The sequence below is a fragment of the Etheostoma spectabile genome, chromosome 5 (genome assembly GCF_008692095.1).
Source record: "Etheostoma spectabile isolate EspeVRDwgs_2016 chromosome 5, UIUC_Espe_1.0, whole genome shotgun sequence".
NCBI lineage: Eukaryota > Metazoa > Chordata > Actinopteri > Perciformes > Percidae > Etheostoma > Etheostoma spectabile.
Genome location: NC_045737.1, coordinates 15373514 through 15392910, shown reverse-complemented (window position 1 = coordinate 15392910; position 19397 = coordinate 15373514). Strand labels below are relative to the sequence as shown.

At 39.8% G+C, this 19397-nt stretch overlaps 1 protein-coding gene across 4 annotated transcripts in view; it reads left to right on the top strand.

The window, feature by feature from the left end:
- Positions 1–4060: 4060 nt before the first annotated feature.
- Positions 4061–19397, top strand: part of rufy3 (RUN and FYVE domain containing 3) — a 17580-nt gene continuing 2243 nt past the window's right edge. The window contains exons 1-17 of one of the 4 annotated variants that reach the window (XM_032517146.1): positions 4367–4625; positions 9031–9204; positions 9804–9921; positions 10160–10261; positions 11240–11363; positions 12751–12815; positions 13328–13393; positions 13486–13555; positions 13640–13729; positions 14058–14141; positions 15142–15309; positions 15890–15987; positions 17031–17150; positions 17359–17482; positions 17735–17820; positions 17914–17944; positions 18244–18321. In XM_032517146.1, coding sequence (XP_032373037.1) covers positions 4367–4625; positions 9031–9204; positions 9804–9921; positions 10160–10261; positions 11240–11363; positions 12751–12815; positions 13328–13393; positions 13486–13555; positions 13640–13729; positions 14058–14141; positions 15142–15309; positions 15890–15987; positions 17031–17150; positions 17359–17482; positions 17735–17820; positions 17914–17944; positions 18244–18321 — 1857 coding nt within the window. Of the gene's footprint in view, positions 4626–6469; positions 7164–9030; positions 9205–9803; positions 9922–10159; positions 10262–11239; positions 11364–12750; positions 12816–13327; positions 13394–13485; positions 13556–13639; positions 13730–14057; positions 14142–15141; positions 15310–15889; positions 15988–16152; positions 16867–17030; positions 17151–17358; positions 17483–17734; positions 17821–17913; positions 17945–18243; positions 18322–19397 lie in introns of those variants that run through there. The other 3 variants (XM_032517147.1, XM_032517148.1, XM_032517149.1) reach the window with 3 other exon arrangements.

Here is a 19397-nt window from a genome sequence, read left to right as displayed (position 1 = left end):
CAAGCTTTATTTCAAATTCAGTATAGAACAACAAAGTTTTGATTTTAGGGAGGATTTGAAAAGTATTTGCATCGGCTTGTTGGCCCTTTGTAGTTTGAAATGTCCTCCGTGTGACTATCTGATGCTGTTTTGAGCCCTGTTGCCTTTCCACAGGGTTTTATTTTGTGCCAGCTCATGCCTTTGATGTAAAATTGTTCCGAGAAATGAAACGTTTTCTCTGAAATTTCTCCAACCACATAATAAAAATTGGACAAATTGTGTATGATCTTATGTCAAGTAGTAGGCATCCCAGATAGTCAATTAATTAACATGGGGCATTAGTCATTGGAAACAGTACAACGATACAAATTATTATCAGTATACACTGAAAATCGTATGCGTTCCCGAGCAGCTTTGCTAAAAAAAAAGAAAAGTAAACAAAAGTTAGACAATAATTACATACATAGTACAAAATATGAAAACACATCAACAGCCATGACAAAGAAACATGTTTCATGATATATTGGATCCAGATCCTAATTTGCAGGATAGACTGATGTATGATTTTCTTGAGCCTTTAGTGTCTAAACAAAGGGACTCTAAATCACCAATTAGAAGGCAAAAGTTGGTATTCACTATTCATAATTCAAAACAAGCATGGAGTTAGAAGAGATGCTGTTAGCAAGTCTAAGCATGCTCTTTTTGTGGGCTGTTTGAAAGTTTGAGTTGATTATATAATTTAGTTTTAAGTTTTGCAGACATGCTAAAGTAAAGGCACTGTAGTAATATTGTTATTTCAGATAACAGTTTAAAAAAAGAACCAACCTATTTTTGTATTTGTTAACTTATTCTAAGATGTATTATCAATTGAATTAAACATTGCCCTTTAATCACACCCTCAGTCACATCATTGTAAAGAGTATCCTGCAGTTATTGTTGCTATCAAACATTGATGTTAAGTTCAATCCCTTCACATATCTTTATTTCTGTAAAGCCTTTACGTTTCTTCACGTTAACTGATCACACCAGGAAGGATGTAAAAAAGAAGGAAAAGGAAGATACACCAGAGCCACGAGGCTCTGTTTTGTTGCTGTGAGTCAGTTCTGTCTCTTTTTAGTTGTGAAGAAGCCGTAGAGCTAGACCTAATACATTTCCACTGATGTTTTTAAAATGCCAGTACTGATTAATGTGCACTGTCACCTAGAAATTAATGAATAATCAATGAACCACGACAGTTGTCGATAAACCATTGTTAACTGGTAACCTAGATCACAAGTGAACACATGCATTGTTTGGTTGCAGTAGCTCAGAATACGGAACATTATCATACTTATGCAGATGTCACATAACTTTATATTTCAATGTCGTTTCATGACTAAAGTCCTTTACTTTCCTTGAGTAAGTGCATTTATGAAATCAGTGAGTGGATGTGCCAGAATTTACTCCAGCTCAATGCAGTTAAGACAGAAGTGATTTTATTTTGGCCACAAAAATGAAAGTTTAAAGGTTGGTTCACTTCATGGTGAAATTATTGACTCTGACGTGAATTTTAACAACCACTTAAAAGCTATTACTAACTCTACCTATCACCACATGAAAAATATAGCTAGAATTGTTTATTTTTAGATTTTTGTAATGGTGTCTTTACAGGTCTAAATAAAAAATAAGTCGGGCAGCTGCAGCTGATCCAGAATGCTGCTGCCAGAGTCCTTACAAACACCAGGAAATCAGACCATATTACATCGGTCCTTAAAGCTCTACACTAGCTTGAGTGAGCTGTGAGTTATAGGGTAGATTTTAAAATGTTATCATTGGTCTAAAAGCTCTGATTGATCATGGACCAAAATACATACTGGATTGGTTCCCTATCAAGCATCCAGATCCCACAGATTGTCATGGATTGTTTATTCCCAGAACTAGGACCAAACAATGTGAAGCGGAATTTAGTTATTATTCTCCTCTCCTGTGGAACAAAATCCCCAAAAATCTGAGATCTGGTCCAACGGTTAGCTCATTGAAATCAGGGCTGAAACTTTATTGTTCACTGCAGCTTCTGAAATTTGATAGATTGTTTTTCCTAACGTTTTACCATTGATCTTAAATGTACTGGCTTAATTTAATGATTTGATGTTTATCTTATCATTGATTTTAAAATCTATTTTACTATAATGTTTCTAAATTTTAACGTTACTTCTCTTGTTGCAATTGTGATATGTTTCTTGAATTTATTTTATACTTTATGTTCACAATGTGTTTCTATACCTCTTTGAGTTGCCTTGTGTATGAATTGTGCTATACAAATAAACTTGCCTTGCCTTACATTAGACTGCCTACAACTGCTGACCTCTATGACCTCTTTCTGACATGCTGGCCACAATCTTTAAAATTTGTTCCAATATTTGCTTTTCTAGTTGGTTATAACACAAATGCCTTGACCTAAAATCAGTAAATTAAGGGTCCTATGGGCAACAACTTTAAAAAGAAATTTCTAGAGATTATGTGACAGATAACCATCACTAAACCGTAAAATAAAACCAAACAGGAGGCTAGAAATCAGGCAGACGAAATGGAAATGGACTGTGAAAAAGTAGGACATAAACATATATAACAACACACATGGTGGATAGATATCCACAGTGACAAAAAACAGAAAACAAAGAATTCCATGAATTTCAGACAAGTACAGGGTCTGGTGATCATGCAACTTGGTACCATTTGACAGGGAAATATAACTAGGTTGTGAAAGCACTATTGTCCGGATCAGTTATAAATGCATTGTTTAGACTAGTAAGGGGGAATGTGGCATGTTATTCTTTTTTTTGGCATTTTTAGGCCTTTATTGACCTTTATTGGGCGCCCACTCCACCAACCGAGCCATCTGGGCGCCCAAAAGAGGCATGTTTTACAGGTACATTAGCTGTTGGGCAGATGTTTTCATACATATGTGAGGTTTCAGCGTAGAGTAAGTTATGTAGCAGAGGTCTGTAAGAATAAACAAAAAAGCCTCTTCTGGTCTCAACTTTGACTGACTGTGCTATTAAAAAACATGTTGGGAACTATTTAGGCCATAGGCTAAATTCCAGGAATCATATTTTTTAATTCATATTACTGCCAACATCTGCAAAAAAAAACAAACTTCCAATGTATGTTTTATTTTTTATTAATCACGTAATATAAATAACAAGCTGACTTTAGTCAGCTGTTTATTTTGGGCTTTCACTTAAATGCTAACCTCAGCATGCTAACATGTTTATATTGACAATGCTAACATGCTGAGGTTAAGCAGGTGTCATGTTTACCATACCATCTTTGTCTAGTGTGATAGCCTGCCAAAAAAATGTCTATCGAGAAAGTCATATAATGTATTATGATTTGTAGTAAAATGTTAATATATTTGTCAAATGTTTATAAAACCTACATTAGAAGTCCTAGTTTGTACAGTAGTCATATGTTTAAAAAAGTCAAGCAGCTGGAGTCAAATTTCATTTAGGCTATGTGTTAAACCAGATTCTAATTCTGGTTTATTTATATTAGCCCTGCATCTCCTCCTACTGGTCATTTTGGGTAGTATATGTGTGACAGAGGAGAATACTTAGGGAGAAATAAGCAATAATTGTTCATAGGTCAACACTGACCAGCAACTTTAATTGAATCCTTATTAAATCCTGCACATGACTAAGGCTAATGGGTTTGTTGGATCCCATGCCTGCCTGCCTATCTATCTATCTATCTATCTATCTATCTATCTATCTATCTATCTATCTATCTATCTATCTATCTTATACATTACCTATCAGCTATTTTATAAATACCCTTTCATAAATATGAGTAGCCTACAAGTTGCCCAAAAGTAAGTTGTATGTGTCATACAAATGATCTCCGTAAAAGGTAATTTATTGTTTTCTGAATGTTTAAATTGTCCTGTTAACACAGTAAAAATAAATAGTTCATCAGAGAGTCTTAGCCACAGGAGAGGCCCAATACCTCTGGTGTCTCTCGCAATGAATCATGGGAGCATCCAGGTGCAGACATTCAATCATGGATCTACTACTAGTGACTTTTCTCCTTCATATGCATAATCTCTGGTCATGTGAACGGATTGCGGGACTGGCCTGCTGACACAACGCGCAAACTCTCGCGAAATTAGCAACAGATTTGACCAAAATGCTAATGCGAAGCTATTTCCGGGTCAGGATGAGGCTGTGGAGGACAAGACGAAAGGCAAAGTGATTACTGGAGAGATTTTGCCGTAAACTAATCAGCCCATCGATTGTTTTGCTTTAATAACCTCGGCGGTGCACGGCCGCGGTAACGTTAGTTAACCGCACCTAGCTGACTGACAGCCCCCGCGCTTGGTCACATGAAGTTAATTTAACCCAGTGGAAGGATGGCGGAGCGGGACACGTCGCAGGGAGATCTACCTCTGCATTCATCTCCAGATGTTTCAGCAAGTTCTGCGAGAAAACACTCTTCAGATGAAAACGGACACGTTGATAGTCCAGATGACACTCTCTCACCGACTTCGGTGATATACTTCAAGGAGGCTTTAAACTCAAACTTGAGATTTGGGAAGGCTGGCTCGCTGTCACCCACTCCGCTTCGACAGTTTGACTTCAGGATTGAAAGAATCGAGTCAAAGCGCAGAAGTAAGTGCTAACGAACTATTTTAAAGTACAGGTATTTACCCAACTAGCTAGCTAACATTATCATATAGTATATGATATATCATATAGTAGCTACACTTAGAATGCCAGCTGTAACGTTAGCGTTGTTAACGTTAACGCTAGCTAACTTTTGGCTGTCCATAAACAAACAAGTTCCTACCTCCTTAAAAGTTACAATAGCACATTTAGCTAATATGTGGAAGGCGATACATGCTTTAAATCAATAATCTAGTGGGCGTATCAATCAGTAAACGTATATGATGTCAACAATGTGTGTAATCTTCAAATCGTTGTTTTGTGAGAATTCCTGTGTGTTGAACGTCCTGTGTGTCATGTGCTGTTCTGACAGACTCGGTTAATTGCTTATCAACGCCACCGCAGGTTGCTATGGTATACATGTGTGCTAATGGTGGTTTGGTTATACTGCAGCTAGCTAGCTGTCTGTGATACATGTTTGTCACCCACATTTCACATACCAAACATTTGCAATTTTGAACGTTACATTGCCTATACAGTGTCATTGCTCTGTTTATCTATCTAAGTAAAAGTGAAGTAAGCTAGCCACATGTTTAGGGAGGTCAGTAGTGAGCTGTCAGCTGTACAGCAAAGCATTGAGTACTGGCAGTGATATTGCAAGATGAAACTAAATATTAAACTAAACTAGAGCTGTCTAGTGATGGCCGAATGAAGCTTCGTGAAGCAGTGTTTTTATTTTCCGAGCCCACTATCAAGCGCTCTCTGTTCAACAATGGGTTGAGAATATACTGAACTGTAATGCCTGAAGCCTTCCTCTTAAAACCAAGAGCGCCATCTAGTGGACTCCAAAAGTAAAGACACTGGTTCATGAAACTTCATTTGGCCATCACTAGGGCTGTCTCTGCTTAGTTAACTGATCAACTATAATTAGTCACTTGGTTTTTGGTTGAGAGGGATTTTGGTATTGATTAAGGAGCTGACACACCAACCTGATTATCAGCCGTTGGACAGTCTGCCGAGGTCAGTGACTTTACTTGTTCGGTGTGATCCGTGTCGTTGTCCGTCGGAGAAGCCGTCGGCCTTCATTTTGGCCAACCTGAAGTGTTGAATCGGTGGGTGGGCAGTCAGACTCAATGACCAATCTGATTGGTGGAGTGCTAACCCTGGATGAGCGTGACGAACGCCTCTCAAAATCTGACAAATCTTATAAACTGACCTTTGTCAATCTGAAATGAAGACAGATTCAGCAACTGCATGGCCTACGTCTCGACTGTTTTAGCCAAGAAAAACAAACAGTGAATGCTTTGTTGGCTTGGTCATTTTGACCTCAATTACAAATGTTCTATCGTGGATATATTGTATTGTTTTAATAAATAAAAATGTATGTGTATTTTTCTCATCATTTCATAGCAGAAAACTTCTTCACCTAAATACAATCTCAATATCAAGTGTGGCTTTTGAGTTTGTCAACATGCACCAAGCACTGTAGAAGCTGTACCAATATACAGGTGTTTGTCTTTTATTTTTATTATTTCCTGACTTTCTAAAAGGTGCATCACTTAGTTTTCCCAAGTGGGAATTAAAATGACAGAGTGACTATTTACATCAAGGATCCTTATCACCCGCGTTCCTTTCTGCGATTGGTGTTCTGCTGCCCTACTGCAGCCAGCTCAATAATTGCCTTGTCAAATAACAGCCTGTGTTTCAGGTCAGGGAACACTGTTGATGCTTGAGAGGCAGATGAGTCCTTTGCTGCATCATTAGCATCAGCTTAGTACTCTTGGGATCCCCCCCCCCTTTTTTTTTTACGCATGCACCATCTGCTCACGTGACGATGTGTTGCTGTACCCAGCACCAGTGTCAGCCATCTTGGTCGACACCCACCCAGTGCATTCACTGCGGTGCCTAGGCAATCCAATCTGAGTGAACCGGTGCTAAGCTGACCAGAAGAGGGCTGTGATTTTCAGCACGGTGCTCTCTTGCATTTTAACTCCCCAGTCTGCACAAAAGGGATAACAAGACGTTGAAAAGGAGGAGGAGGCGGAGGAGGAGAAGGCAGGGCAGCCTTTCTCAACACAGCAGCATATTTAACTCAATTGTGACAAGGAAGGGAAGGAGGATGCAAGCATAAAGAGCAGAGAAAAGCAGCACCCTTTCAAGCACCTGCTGAGAGCTGCTGGGGGCCTTCCCACGTCTTTTGCCTTTTATCCTCTTTGCTTTGATGCTCTTTTCATCCTCTCTGATTTCCTCTTCTCTCTGACCCGTTATTTTTTTTCCCACTGTTTTTTTTTTTTTGGGATCAAAAGCTACTTTGCCTTTTTTTTCCCACGGTGGTGTTGGTTTTGCGTCGCATCAGCTGAGTCATCATGTCTGATCTGACGCCTCAGAGCGAAACCCCCACTCCCACCACCGACAAGATCACCCAGGCCGCCCGGGAGACTATTTATCTCTGCAACTTTCGCGTGTCTGTCGATGGCGAGTGGCTGTGCCTTCGCGAGCTCAACGACATCTCCCTCACGCCAGACCCAGAGCCGGCCCATGAAGGTAATGTGACAGATTAGCTCATCGTCCCTAGGAGCTCTGTGGGCTCTGTGTTTTTGTTCGTTCTGTTTGGGCGTGGTGATACACAAGGTCCCCCAGACGCAACACGTTTCATCTAGTGAACTGTGTTAGTGTGTCCTGTTTGAGCTGTGTCACGATGGATTTCAGGGGAGCCAGCAAAATGCCAGAGAGCTACACAGCAGGATGACGCTGCTTGTAAATAAGCCATGGCTGCATGGCCAACAAAACAACCAGGAAGTGCTTCTTGTTTTGTCGTGAGATTTTTATTATTTTGCAGTAAATCCTAATTGACCACAATGATAGATCATATTTGATGTTTCTTTTCCTGATCTCGCAAAATATAACACAGCAGAAACAGTTTATTTTTACTCTCACTGAGAGACAAGACAGGATGCAACTGAATCCAGATGTGTAAATTTGGCAGTGAACTGTTAAACAGGTTCAGGCTGCAGTATTTACTGTAGTTTTCTGGTTTTAAATCAGATGGAATACCGAATATCTGCTGCACAGCAAGGCTTTCCTCTTTCTCGTCTTTTGCCACGCCTTCTCTCAGCACAGAGCAGGCAGATAGACAGCTCCATGTTTTGGTTTTGGTTTTTTGTTGAGAAAAGGAGGCCATTCAGACTTTTCTCTGGCCAGTTGGCAAATTCAATGCTGCAGCACTTGAACCTGTAGCTCTACTGTAATGACATTACAGAGGATAATATATAATATAATAACAGACAATGCCAGAAACATTTGTTCTGTCATGCTACTGTAAAATAAAATGTCTGACTGCCAGTCTCTTATATTGTGAGTTATGGGACTGTGTTTAGGACCCGGGATGTTTGATTAATTTTTCACTTTAAATCTAATAATCTAGAATTTCAATAGTCATTTCATTCTATCCGATACATTTTTTCATTGCAATATTACCACATTGGAGTTTACCAGTTTAATTTAAACCGTGAGGCTTGATGCACATATTTCAACTTAAATTGAAATAACATGTAACATTTACTTTACACATGTTGGTCGTTGCCAATGTCCTTGTGTAGCAGGGGAATTTTTGAATGTTTCCTCGTAAGAAGCTAATACTTGAGTTTTCTCTTTAGTCTGAATTGAATGTTAGGCTGTCATGTTGCATTCTATCTACAGAGCTAATTAAAGAGAACACGATATGATATTCCTCATTAACCAGCAGTCATGTTTTATCGCAGTATTTATATACTTGGGTATGTACAATGTGTGTTGCAGTTACTTGCAATGAGGAAAGCTTTTCTATTCAAATCTGAGCTATTAAAATGACAACCCTGATGCAGAATCGCACCATTTAAAGATTTTTAAGTTCTGTAACTAAAGTCCATGCAAAACTATAGACCAAATGTATAAATGTATTCATAATGTAAACAAATGCCGGATGATAACTCTGTGGAACTCCTCTACTAAAAGCCTCTCAGGGTCTAGTTACAGTATCTATTCCATAAATGATGGATTAGGCATAGACGTGTAGATGGATCATACCAAGAATTAGGTTGCTGACTTTATTAGGTTTTTCAAAGCTATTCATTGTTTTAGGTTTTTGTTAAACATGTTTTGCTGTGCTAAGCCCTAAAGTCAGTTTTAAGAATCAAACTTGATGAGACACAGCTTTTCTCCTCCTCCAACTTTACAACAAAAGCTCATTGTTTTTTTAAAATGTCATCTTGTTTTGTATTTCCGTATCAAAACTACGTTTACTTTTACTTCCTGGAAAACATTGGAACTTGTCCCCTGACAGCTCCTGAGTCATTCTTGCTGTTAGACTGTAGTCTGTGTCATTACTACAGGGACTCTAAGGACCTTCTCCTGTGTTTTTCTTCTCTGTTAGATCCCAAGGATCCCATCGCAATCGAAAGGCTTAACTTGATGAACATGGCCAAACTGAGCATCAAGGGCCTGATCGAGTCTGCTCTCAACCTCGGACGCACACTCGACTCTGACTATGCACCTCTCCAGCAGTTTTTTGTCGTGATGGAGCACTGTCTGAAACATGGGTTGAAAAGTATGTACCGCACACTTCATAATGTCACCGGTTCGAAGCTGCACGATTGGTGGAGCTTACAAGTCTGTAAAGTCTGAAAATGGAAATTTAAGATCTTGACTACTTTAGAAACTACAAAAATGTTCATACAAGTCATTTTACAATCCTAGGTTACTGAAAAGAAAGTTTGTGGTTTAGATTAAATGTCAATAAAGTAAAGCATTTTGTCTATTCCTTCAAGTGGCTGCCCTCCAAAAGAAAGTGAAGATTTCTTCAGCAAGATTTTGCTACTTCCATAAAGAAAAATAATCTTAGTTCTCTTTTAATTAAATTAAAAATGAATTAAATTAAAAAAAGAACTTTTTTCTCGCATTAACAACATACTTTATGTTCATGCTATGTATATAAATCTACAATCTGTGTAGTTGTCAGAAATACATTTACCCAACCAGTAACACCATCCGTCGTATTCAAACGAACCAAAGAAACACACTTGTCACTGTTAAATTAATTATTCTGATTTAGTTTCCGTTGCTCGTTATTATACCCAGTGTGATGACTCAGTGACCCAAATACATCAAAATAAAATTGCTCAACAAGCACTGTCTCTCAATCCCCAGCCAAGAAGACCTTCCTGGGGCAGAACAAGTCATTCTGGGGGGCGTTGGAGCTGGTGGAGAAGTTGACACCTGAAGCCGGAGAGATCACTGCCAGCGTAAAAGACCTGCCTGGCCTCAAGTTAGTCTGTTATCTCCATTCTCTAAAGAAGGCAGACATATTTCACCTAGTCTGAATGTAAAATTTTATAGATATTATTAATGCCCTTTTCATAATTTGTGAAAAAACAATGCCATGGAAATTTTGAATAGCGTTACTCCTTTTGAAGTTGACTGTGCCGGCCAAATTTCCATTAATTAGTAAAGATTGTGTGGAGCTGTTTTTACTGTATTTATGTACCTCATGTGTTTGATTACAGAACTCCCCTAGGAAGAGGGCGTGCCTGGCTGCGACTGGCCTTGATGCAGAAGAAACTCTCCGACTACATGAAGACCATCATCAACAGAAAGGACCTGCTCAGGTGGGTTTGGGTTAGGGGTGTGAATCATACTGGCCTCACGATTCAAGTCGACTACTATTATCCTGTCGACGAATCAATTCGATTTCCCCGATGCATTGCGATGCGTCACCTCCTCAATATTAATATATATTGCTACACATGGTTTTCATCAACAAATTCAAGCAGCCAGATATATTTGAACTCCCCTTTTCATTGTATCTGCTTTTTAAAAGACACTTCCTGAATATAGTGGAGTCTAAACACAGCCAACGACACACAATGGCTAAAACAACAAAAGCAGCGACCGGAAAATCAACAAGTAACATCAGTAGGCTATAACTGATAATGGTCTGTCACTGCATTGATGCAGAATTTCCACATTGGCATTACAATGCATCAATGCAATGATGAATTTCACCGTCCCTAGTTTGTTTGAAAGCAGTGTGAACATACCTTGCTCCACCTTGACCAAAATAATGGTACCTCAACCAGTGCTAAGACAAACTGTAGAGCCCAGACATGTTCCATGCACAGTTTTTGGGACAATTAAGGGGAAACCCCAAAAAAAAAGCATTGTAACACAGATCCTGACGTAGGACTTAAGCTCCAAAACCACTGGGTGCTACATTTCCCATGAGGGAGATTTGTTTTCACAGTCTGTTTCATGTCATGCACATGGCAATACACACGGACAAATACATTAACCGATAACATTAAGCCAGGTATATAGAGACATAGAAACACACTCATTTACGACAATGACACCGGATCTGTACAAAGTCAGCGTTCAGCAGTGCCATGGCAGAAGCGACAACATTTCTACCAAAGCGAGTCCTTCTACACCTCAGTCCTGTAGAGTGTGGATATGGAGGTTGATGTCATTGACAAATGGTAAGGGAAAGGCGCGTGATAGTACATGGCGCACGTGTTAACAGTGTTTGAACAAAAGCAGTAACCTGGTCAGTGACAGCATTTCTAAGGCTTGTCTCTTCTCTTTAGTGAATTCTATGAGGCGAATGCGCTGATGATGGAGGAGGAGGGAGCTGTCATCGCCGGGCTGCTCGTCGGACTAAATGTCATCGATGCCAATCTGTGTATGAAGGGAGAGGACTTGGACTCTCAGGTAACTCGGCTTTTACCTGCTTTTACTTTCACTGCCCAGAGCTGCAGTGACACATTTTTTCATAGTGGTTACAGAAAGGAAGGGGAAAAAAGGCATACTTCTGGGTTATAACGCAGTGTTTGTGGAGGTGAATCTGTCAAATTGGTCCCTCAAATAGCTGATAGTACTGCATGATGTTTGTGTAAGGTGACATGCTTTAAAATAAATATCAGTAGGTTCAAATTTTAGCTTTTCTCTTTTAGAGTGTATGTGGGAGGCATTGCAATTACAGTTTGGAGCATTTACATTTCAGTGCTTTTCATCTCAACTGTTAATGTTATTGTTATTCTTTATGCTTCTTCTTATTTTGTTTTTTTCCATACTGTATTTTTTTTATACCTCTCTATAGTCTAGTGTGTTGTAAGCGGCTGAAATCTGCTGCTGGATATTCAATTTCCTTGCGGGGGTCATCCCGAAAGAAATCTCTTTACATACTGTATATTAAAATGCTCTACAGTGCATTACAGTTGTTTTTCCCCTTCGTCATCGTTCTTGTGTTAATGCCATAAACAGCCGTTTCCAAACTACCAAATCTCCCGTTTCACCCACTGTTAGTTGTCATTTTGGGAATGAAGCAGGAGGAACTGGGAGGATTGGCAGGTTGCCAGTTTGTCATCAGCTTAGTAAACAAGTACTACTCACAGTACAAAGACGTGAAACCTTTCCACTTACAAACCTCTTTTTAACCCTTGTGTTGTCTTCTTGTCGACCATGCAACTTTCGTTTTTTCTGTGTCAAAATTTGAGTTGTTCTTTTTCGACATTCCCGGCCTTTCTTGTTGCTTTTTCCACATTATGTCACTTTTTACGATGTTTTTGTAGATCTTTTTCAGCGCTTTAGATGTTTTTCGCAGCATTTTGAAGCTTTTCCCAAAATTTTGGACACTTGTTTCAACGTTCAAATACTATTTAATATTTAATAAAACACTCAAATTCAATGAAAGTAGTGAACTGAACTTTTATTTTACTTGTGAAGAGCGTTGTAGTGAACCATCCACGTAATTTTTTTGACAATTTGGTTGAAAGAAAACCCAAATGTGTGACATAGAAACTGGTTGAAAATGGGTCAAATTTGACCCGAGGACAACAGGAGGGTTAATTAGAGGTTGCACTGACTGCTAAAATATTTATATAACCTGAATGTGTCTAAACCAGAACAAAACAATTTTGTGTGAATAATACAAGTTGACATGATGCATTCAAATGCAAAGGCAAAGCCTTCCAGGTGCAGAATGTGTGTAGCCATGCTATTTTCTTTAGCACTTTTTTTTTTTTCTTCTTTACTTTCAAGCTGCAGTGTGGTTTCAGTTTTCATTGATCATCTGTTTTGTTACTAATTACTCCTGCAGGTCGGGGTGATTGATTTTTCAATGTACCTCAAAGATGGTGGACACAGTAGTAAGAGTGCAGAGGGGTGAGTAACCACACAGATTTTTTTATTTTGATCTCTCACACTACACCTAACAGTAGCCGCAATGAAGACGTGTTTATGTGTATAATCTGTTTCATGCACATGGCAATATACACGGACAAATACATCAACAGGTAACATTAAGCCAGGTATGTAGACACATAGAAACACCCACATTTACGACGTCGACAGCGGATCTGTACAAAGTCAGTGAGATAAGTTTGTTCAGCAGTGCTATGGCAGAAGCAACAAAACTTCTGTCACGGTAATGCCGTATACCGTGGTAATAGGGAGGAGGTTTGACAGTATCAAAATTTGGATACTGCTCAACTCCACTACACATCTATGTTGTCCACCCAGTGCTGATGATGATTATGATGATGATAAAAATAGTAATAAATATTTTATCATTGTTTATCAATGATAAACAGTTGAAATTAATTAATTCAAACCAAGATGGCTATGTTTTTTTTTTCAGTTGTGTCATTCTTCTTCCTCTCTCTCTGCTCCTTCAGCGACGGTCAGATCACAGCGATTCTCGATCAGAAGAACTATGTGGAGGAGCTGAACAGACATTTAAGGTTAGTCAGAGTGAGCCACTCTCTTCCCCTTTTTCAGCAACCTTCTTGTTGTTGAGCTTCTGACTATTGTGATATTTTGATCTTATTTATAGTGCATCAGTAAATAACCTCCAGGCCAAGGTGGACGCTCTGGAAAAGTCCAACACAAAGCTAACAGAAGAGGTGAGAGTCATGCACAGCCGAACTTCAACACAGCTGCTGGTTTCTTTCGTTTACAGAAGTGTTTGCTGACTTTTGTCCCGACAGCTTGCAGTGGCGAATAACCGGATCATCACTTTACAAGAAGATGTGGAGAGAGTAAAGGAGGAGAGCTCATACCAGCTGGAGTCCAGGAAGGTGAACACACATTATCAACTGAATTGAAATGTTTGTTTTTTCTCCTTAAAATTGAGATAAATCACACACAGAAGTTTTCATTGCAAATGCCATCCAGACACTGTGAATCCACAAACATTTGTGCAGTTTTGAACTGACAAAGTCTCGCCGATGAGAGATTAAACGTTTTCAAGCAACTTTAACTTCAAGTCCAGTTGCCCTAGATCTTTTATGATTTACCTAAGGCAACTCATGGTTGGCTTTCAAGTTAAATATTTGTAAAACATATTTACGATAGAAAAAAAAGAGGCTTTTTTCAACCTGCCATGTGTGTTTTACTGTTTTTCAGCCATCAAGAAGCGACTCAGCAGCAAACGGACAAGCACTGGGGGAAACACGCAAGCAGCTCAAAGAGGAAACTTTGCTGCGATTGGTGCGTTTCAGGCTCTTAATGCTCAAAGGGCCTCATGCACTGGACTAATGCTTTTGCGCCCACTTCAGGCGTATTTGTTTCGCAACGTGCACGTAAAAGCATGGCGATGTATGTACAAACATGCCACACTGAGATAAAAGCGCAGACTTACTGTCGCGGGAACTGCAAATGGCGCTTTTCCGTGTCATGCATATGCATTCACAGGAGGGTCAAGGGGAAAGTGGGAGTTTTCCATAAAGAGATGGCAAGGGAAGCCTAAAGTGTGCCTAATTATGTATTTTGCGGTACGTACAAAAACTTCCCGTGACAACGCACTTCTATTTTGCGGTGGAAATTCTCTGCCTCTTAAAAGCAGGAGTAAAACCAAGGGGAGGGTTTCCTCGCATATGCCTCCTGGTGAAATGGCAGCAGTAAGCCGAGCAAGAAGAAGACATAGGTCAAGGAGATGAGCTGAAAGGATTTTTGCCACAAGAATCACACTTTTTCAGTTGAGTGAACACAAAATCATTAAGCGTTACAGATTACACAGCCATGCAATATTTATAGTACTGGAAGAAATCAAAAATGACACTGAATCTCCGACTCAGCGTTCACATTCCATTCCAGCAGTTGTTAAACTCCTCGCTACATTTCAAATATTGGCATCAGAATCATTTCAAACAGTCATAGCATCAGCAGTGGGGATATGATTTGCAGTCTGCACTCAGCCGTATCACAGCACAAGTACTTAACACTTTGCTTAAACGCACTTTACGGTATAGTGGGCAGAGAAAGGCGCTGATTACCTGATGAACTGCATGTTTGGTAAATACTACGTAAGCCGAAGTATCACAGCGTGCGCTTTCTGCGGGTTGGCCATGGCGCCGCTAATGCGACGTAAACGCAAATATAGGGTCATGAAATTCTCAAAGATGTTGTCACAAATTGTATGTGCTTAAATTAGAAAAGTAGAATCCTAGGAAACAGTTTTGGCCTGAAATTGGGGCTAATATCTGTGCAGGATGTGGAGAAGGAGTTGGAGGTGCAGATTGGAATGAAGCAGGAGATGGAGCTGTCCATGAAGATGCTGGAGAAAGACATCTGTGAGAAGCAGGACGCTCTGGTGGAGCTCCGACAGCAGCTGGAAGACCTCCGTGTCATCAACCAACAGCTTAGCCACAAGTCACAGGTAAGTGCTGCTTTTTGGATACTTAGTGTGCATTTACACCACAGACTGAATCACACCAAAACAAGAAAGTGTCAATGACACAACCCATTTGTGTGACGTCCCTCCCCCAATGTAGCACTGGTAGACTTCATAATTAACAATTACTGTTTTCCGTCAGATCATTTATAGATCCCGACATTTACGACCGCACTTGAAGGCAGCTTTATTTTACAGGAAAGAGACAAGCGAGGAAGGAAAGAGACGAGCGAGTCAAAACGTGTGCTTTGTTGTTGCAGAAAACATTCAGCTATGACACCAACTCCCATGCAGTTCAGTGCTTGTGTTTCAAACTGTGCTTTAAAAAAAAAAAAATGTAAAAATTAAAAATCGAATCGAACCGTGACCTTGGAATCGAAAACGTAATCCAGGATTTGGAGAATCTTGACTAAAACCATCTGAAGTCAAACTCAATAAAAGCGACTTGCAGACACATCATTGAAATAAAAAAGAAGCACCAAACTCCAGTTTAATCTTTTTACAAGACCAACAACATGTACCGAGTCATTGATTCCAGTTGTCTAACATGGCTCATCCTCTTCAGAGTGCAGACGCCGGCTCTAAACAGAAGAGTGAAGCCATCACTCGCCTGGAGGAGAAAATCAACCAGATGACCGGGACTGTAAAACAGATGGAGACCAGGTGAGGACAGCCATGTCTGGTTTTCTCAATAGTTATTACAGTAGATAGTTTTTCCTCACTGAATCACTTGCCTACAAAAAAAAAAACATCTTATTGTCCTGTTTTGTCATTTTTCTCCCTTCCACTTTCATTATTTTCCATTACTTGTTTTAATCCTCCAATCAGTGAGAAGCATGTGGTGAAACAGGCCAGAAACCTGAACTCAGCAGCAGGGAAGCTGCTGCAGCTGCAGCAGTAGTAGCGCCCGGCTTTCATCACCGAATACAAACATACAACCATGCCTAATATAGAAGTAACCAAACTAGGGTGTTAACTTTTCTGTACGATGCTCCTTTTGTTGTTGAAAATAAAACCCATTTTACCACAACCTCCTGCAGTGGCTCTCCAGCATCAGCTTTGAGTAGTGTGGACTGAATGGATCCTTTTAGCAGCCCTTAATCCTTGTGTTCTCTGACAGACATCCGATTTATACTTTTATTTGGAAGGCATTCCTTAAAAAATACCACATTAATGCTTTTTTGGCAAAGGTAAGACGAGTAGATGGCATGGTGTCTGAAAGTGCACTGGGAACACTTTTGAGATTGGATGGACTGACGATTAATGGGCTGACAAACGCGTCCTGGATATTTGGGAGGTGGTGGACTTGCTGTAATGTTATTCCAAAGAATAAGACCACTACCAGAGAGTGAACTGATGTTTAGGGGCTGATATCCAATGTTGTCATTTGGTGATCCACGTTCAAGTGTGGAAGGCCAGGACAGGAGCGAGATAAAGTAAGAAGAAAAGGGCAAAATTATTTCATACATTTTGAACTGTATGTAAACATAACATTGGTGTAAACTGTAGTAATCATTAGGCTAATAAAACAATAAACAAACAGCCTGCTTCATCTTTTTTTGGCCAAAGTTGCCCTGTTGTCCTCGTTGGGGTTTCAGTCCCCACTCAACTCTTCATTTTTTTTTTTTTTATTTCCTACCATGTTTTTTTCCCCCATCAAATTTCATTTTACCATACGTTTATGTAACACCCCCTCCCCTAACCAGATGCAAACAGGCTGAGAGAGAGAGGGATTTGGCTTTGGAGGCCAACCGGCTCTTCAAACAAGAGTTTGGGGACAAAATCGAGAGTCTGCAGGTGGAGGTCGAGCAACTGAGGAAACACAGGTAATGTCTGAGGGAACTGCAATGGGAAGTTAACTTTACAAGTGATGGTATTGTTAGTTTATGGTAATTGTAAATCCTGCTGCATGTGGCATACATTTTTCTGTATTCATTATTTGTCTTCGGAAGACATCAGATCATTTGAATTCTGCATGTTTTTTTCTTGGGAAAGAAAACTTGTGTTCACTGCATTGTGTTTGTCTTGTTTTAGGTCTAATCTGGAGCTGGAGCTGAGAAAAGAGCGGGAGCGAAGTAGTGAGCACTATCTCGACGCTGCGTCCGTACACTCCAGTTCTCTTCGGAGGGAGAGGAGACTCCCACAGAACATACCAAAAGTAAACCTGAGGTCATGATTGTGCAAAAGGAAAGATAAAGTTAAAGCCTTGATACATCTGTGTGTGTGTGTGTTGTGTGTGTGTGTGTGTGTGTGTGTGTGTGTGTGTGGTGTGTGTGTGGTGTGTGTGTGTGTGTGTGTGTGTGTGTGGTGTGTGTGTGTGTGTGTGTGTGTGTGTGTGTGTGTGTGTGTGTGTGTTTGTGTGTGTGTGTGTGTGTGTGTGTGTGTGTGTGTGTGTGTGTGTCACCAACAGCATCCCCCAGAATCCCCATCACTCAAAAGGGAGACTGACCGGTTACACACAGCAGCAGAGGACCAAACAAGTCTGAGCTCTAGCTTGTAAGACATTTTAAGAACGACAGCTTTTAGAAAAATATAATCATTTTGAGGAATATTTATTTATTTATTCATTTATCTCCTCTTCCTTTTAAGGTCCTCCCGGTCACACCATGAGGACGAACAGGTGAGCTCTAAAATGCACTAAAGAAAATGTTTAATTATCTTACCATAGATCTGTGTAATATTGTGGTTTTTATTGCAATAAAAATAGAAAATGATTAACTATTAAGTATTTATTACCCAAGTATTTAAAAAAATCTTCTCACTTATATCAGTGTCATTAATGCAGTTTAGTTTGTACTATAACCATTTAACGGAAGTATCAGATGTAACAGTCAACCAGCATTGTAGTACTAGTGTTGAATGTTGTATATTCCGAAAATCCCATAATATAATTAACGTCATATTATTGATTTTCTGCAGGACGAGACCTCCGTGGAGATCAGTCAGCCTTCCGTCTGCACGATGTGTGAGCAGGACGACTCCCTCCTGAAGACAAAGGTATGAGGATGGGAGATTATTCTGAACTTCTTGTCTAAAAATAGAAATAAAAATATTTGTTCATAAAAGCTTCTCGTGGCCCAGTCTTTGAATGTGTTTATGATCAATGATCAAATTAAATGTTCACCAAAATTTCCCGTTGTTAAAAATGTTCACTTTGTCAAAATAAAAGGAAGTGTCAGCTTGTGTATTGGACCTTTTTAGTTCGGGGACAACAGCCAAAGTGCTGGAAGAGTTATTGAAATGTTGGTTGCTGAATTGGTTAGAATGACTAGTAACTTAGGTCATGATTTCTTAAAGGCTTAATGGAGACACATTAGACTGTAAGGCAGGGGTCTTCAACGTTTTCCAGGCCAAGGACCCCCAAACTGATGGCGAGATGGAGCGGGGACCCCCTAATTATATATATATATTGTATAAAATTGTGTTATATCAAACTGGTCCTATAGTGCCATGTGTGCATTGATGACTGAAAGACATCTTCTGCCTCCATTTATCTGTTTACTACAGTGTGTTGAATTCATGTTAATGTGTATTTAAAGACATTTCAATTAGTGGAAAAAATTACAGGGGGGAATATAAAAAAAAAAAAGTCTAATCAACCAAAGCTTTCGCGACCCCCATGCAGTACCTCCGCGGACCCCCTAGGGGTCGCGGACCCCCTGTTGAAGACCCCTGCTGTAAGGTAAAGACTCAGCCAGCATCCTTTAGATTTAAAGTGCTCATATTATGCTTTTTGGCATTTTCCCCTTTCCTATTTTGTGTTATATATATTTTGTGCACGTTATAGGTTTACAAAGTGAAAAAGCCCAAAGGGACTTACCATCTTCCAGAGAAAACACTGTTCACAAACTGCTCCAAACAACGCTATGTAGTCCAGCCTATACTTCTGTGATAAACGTCATCATGTTTGCCTAACTGGGGCGTGGCACGCCCTCATACTCTGCAACTGACCAGCTAGCAGTGCTAACCTAGCCACTGCGCATGTGCAATTCCCAACAAAGATGGGACAGAAGTGAGATGTCTCACTCTGTAACTAAAACGGAAGGCTCAACACACAGGGTGAAAAGAGGAGC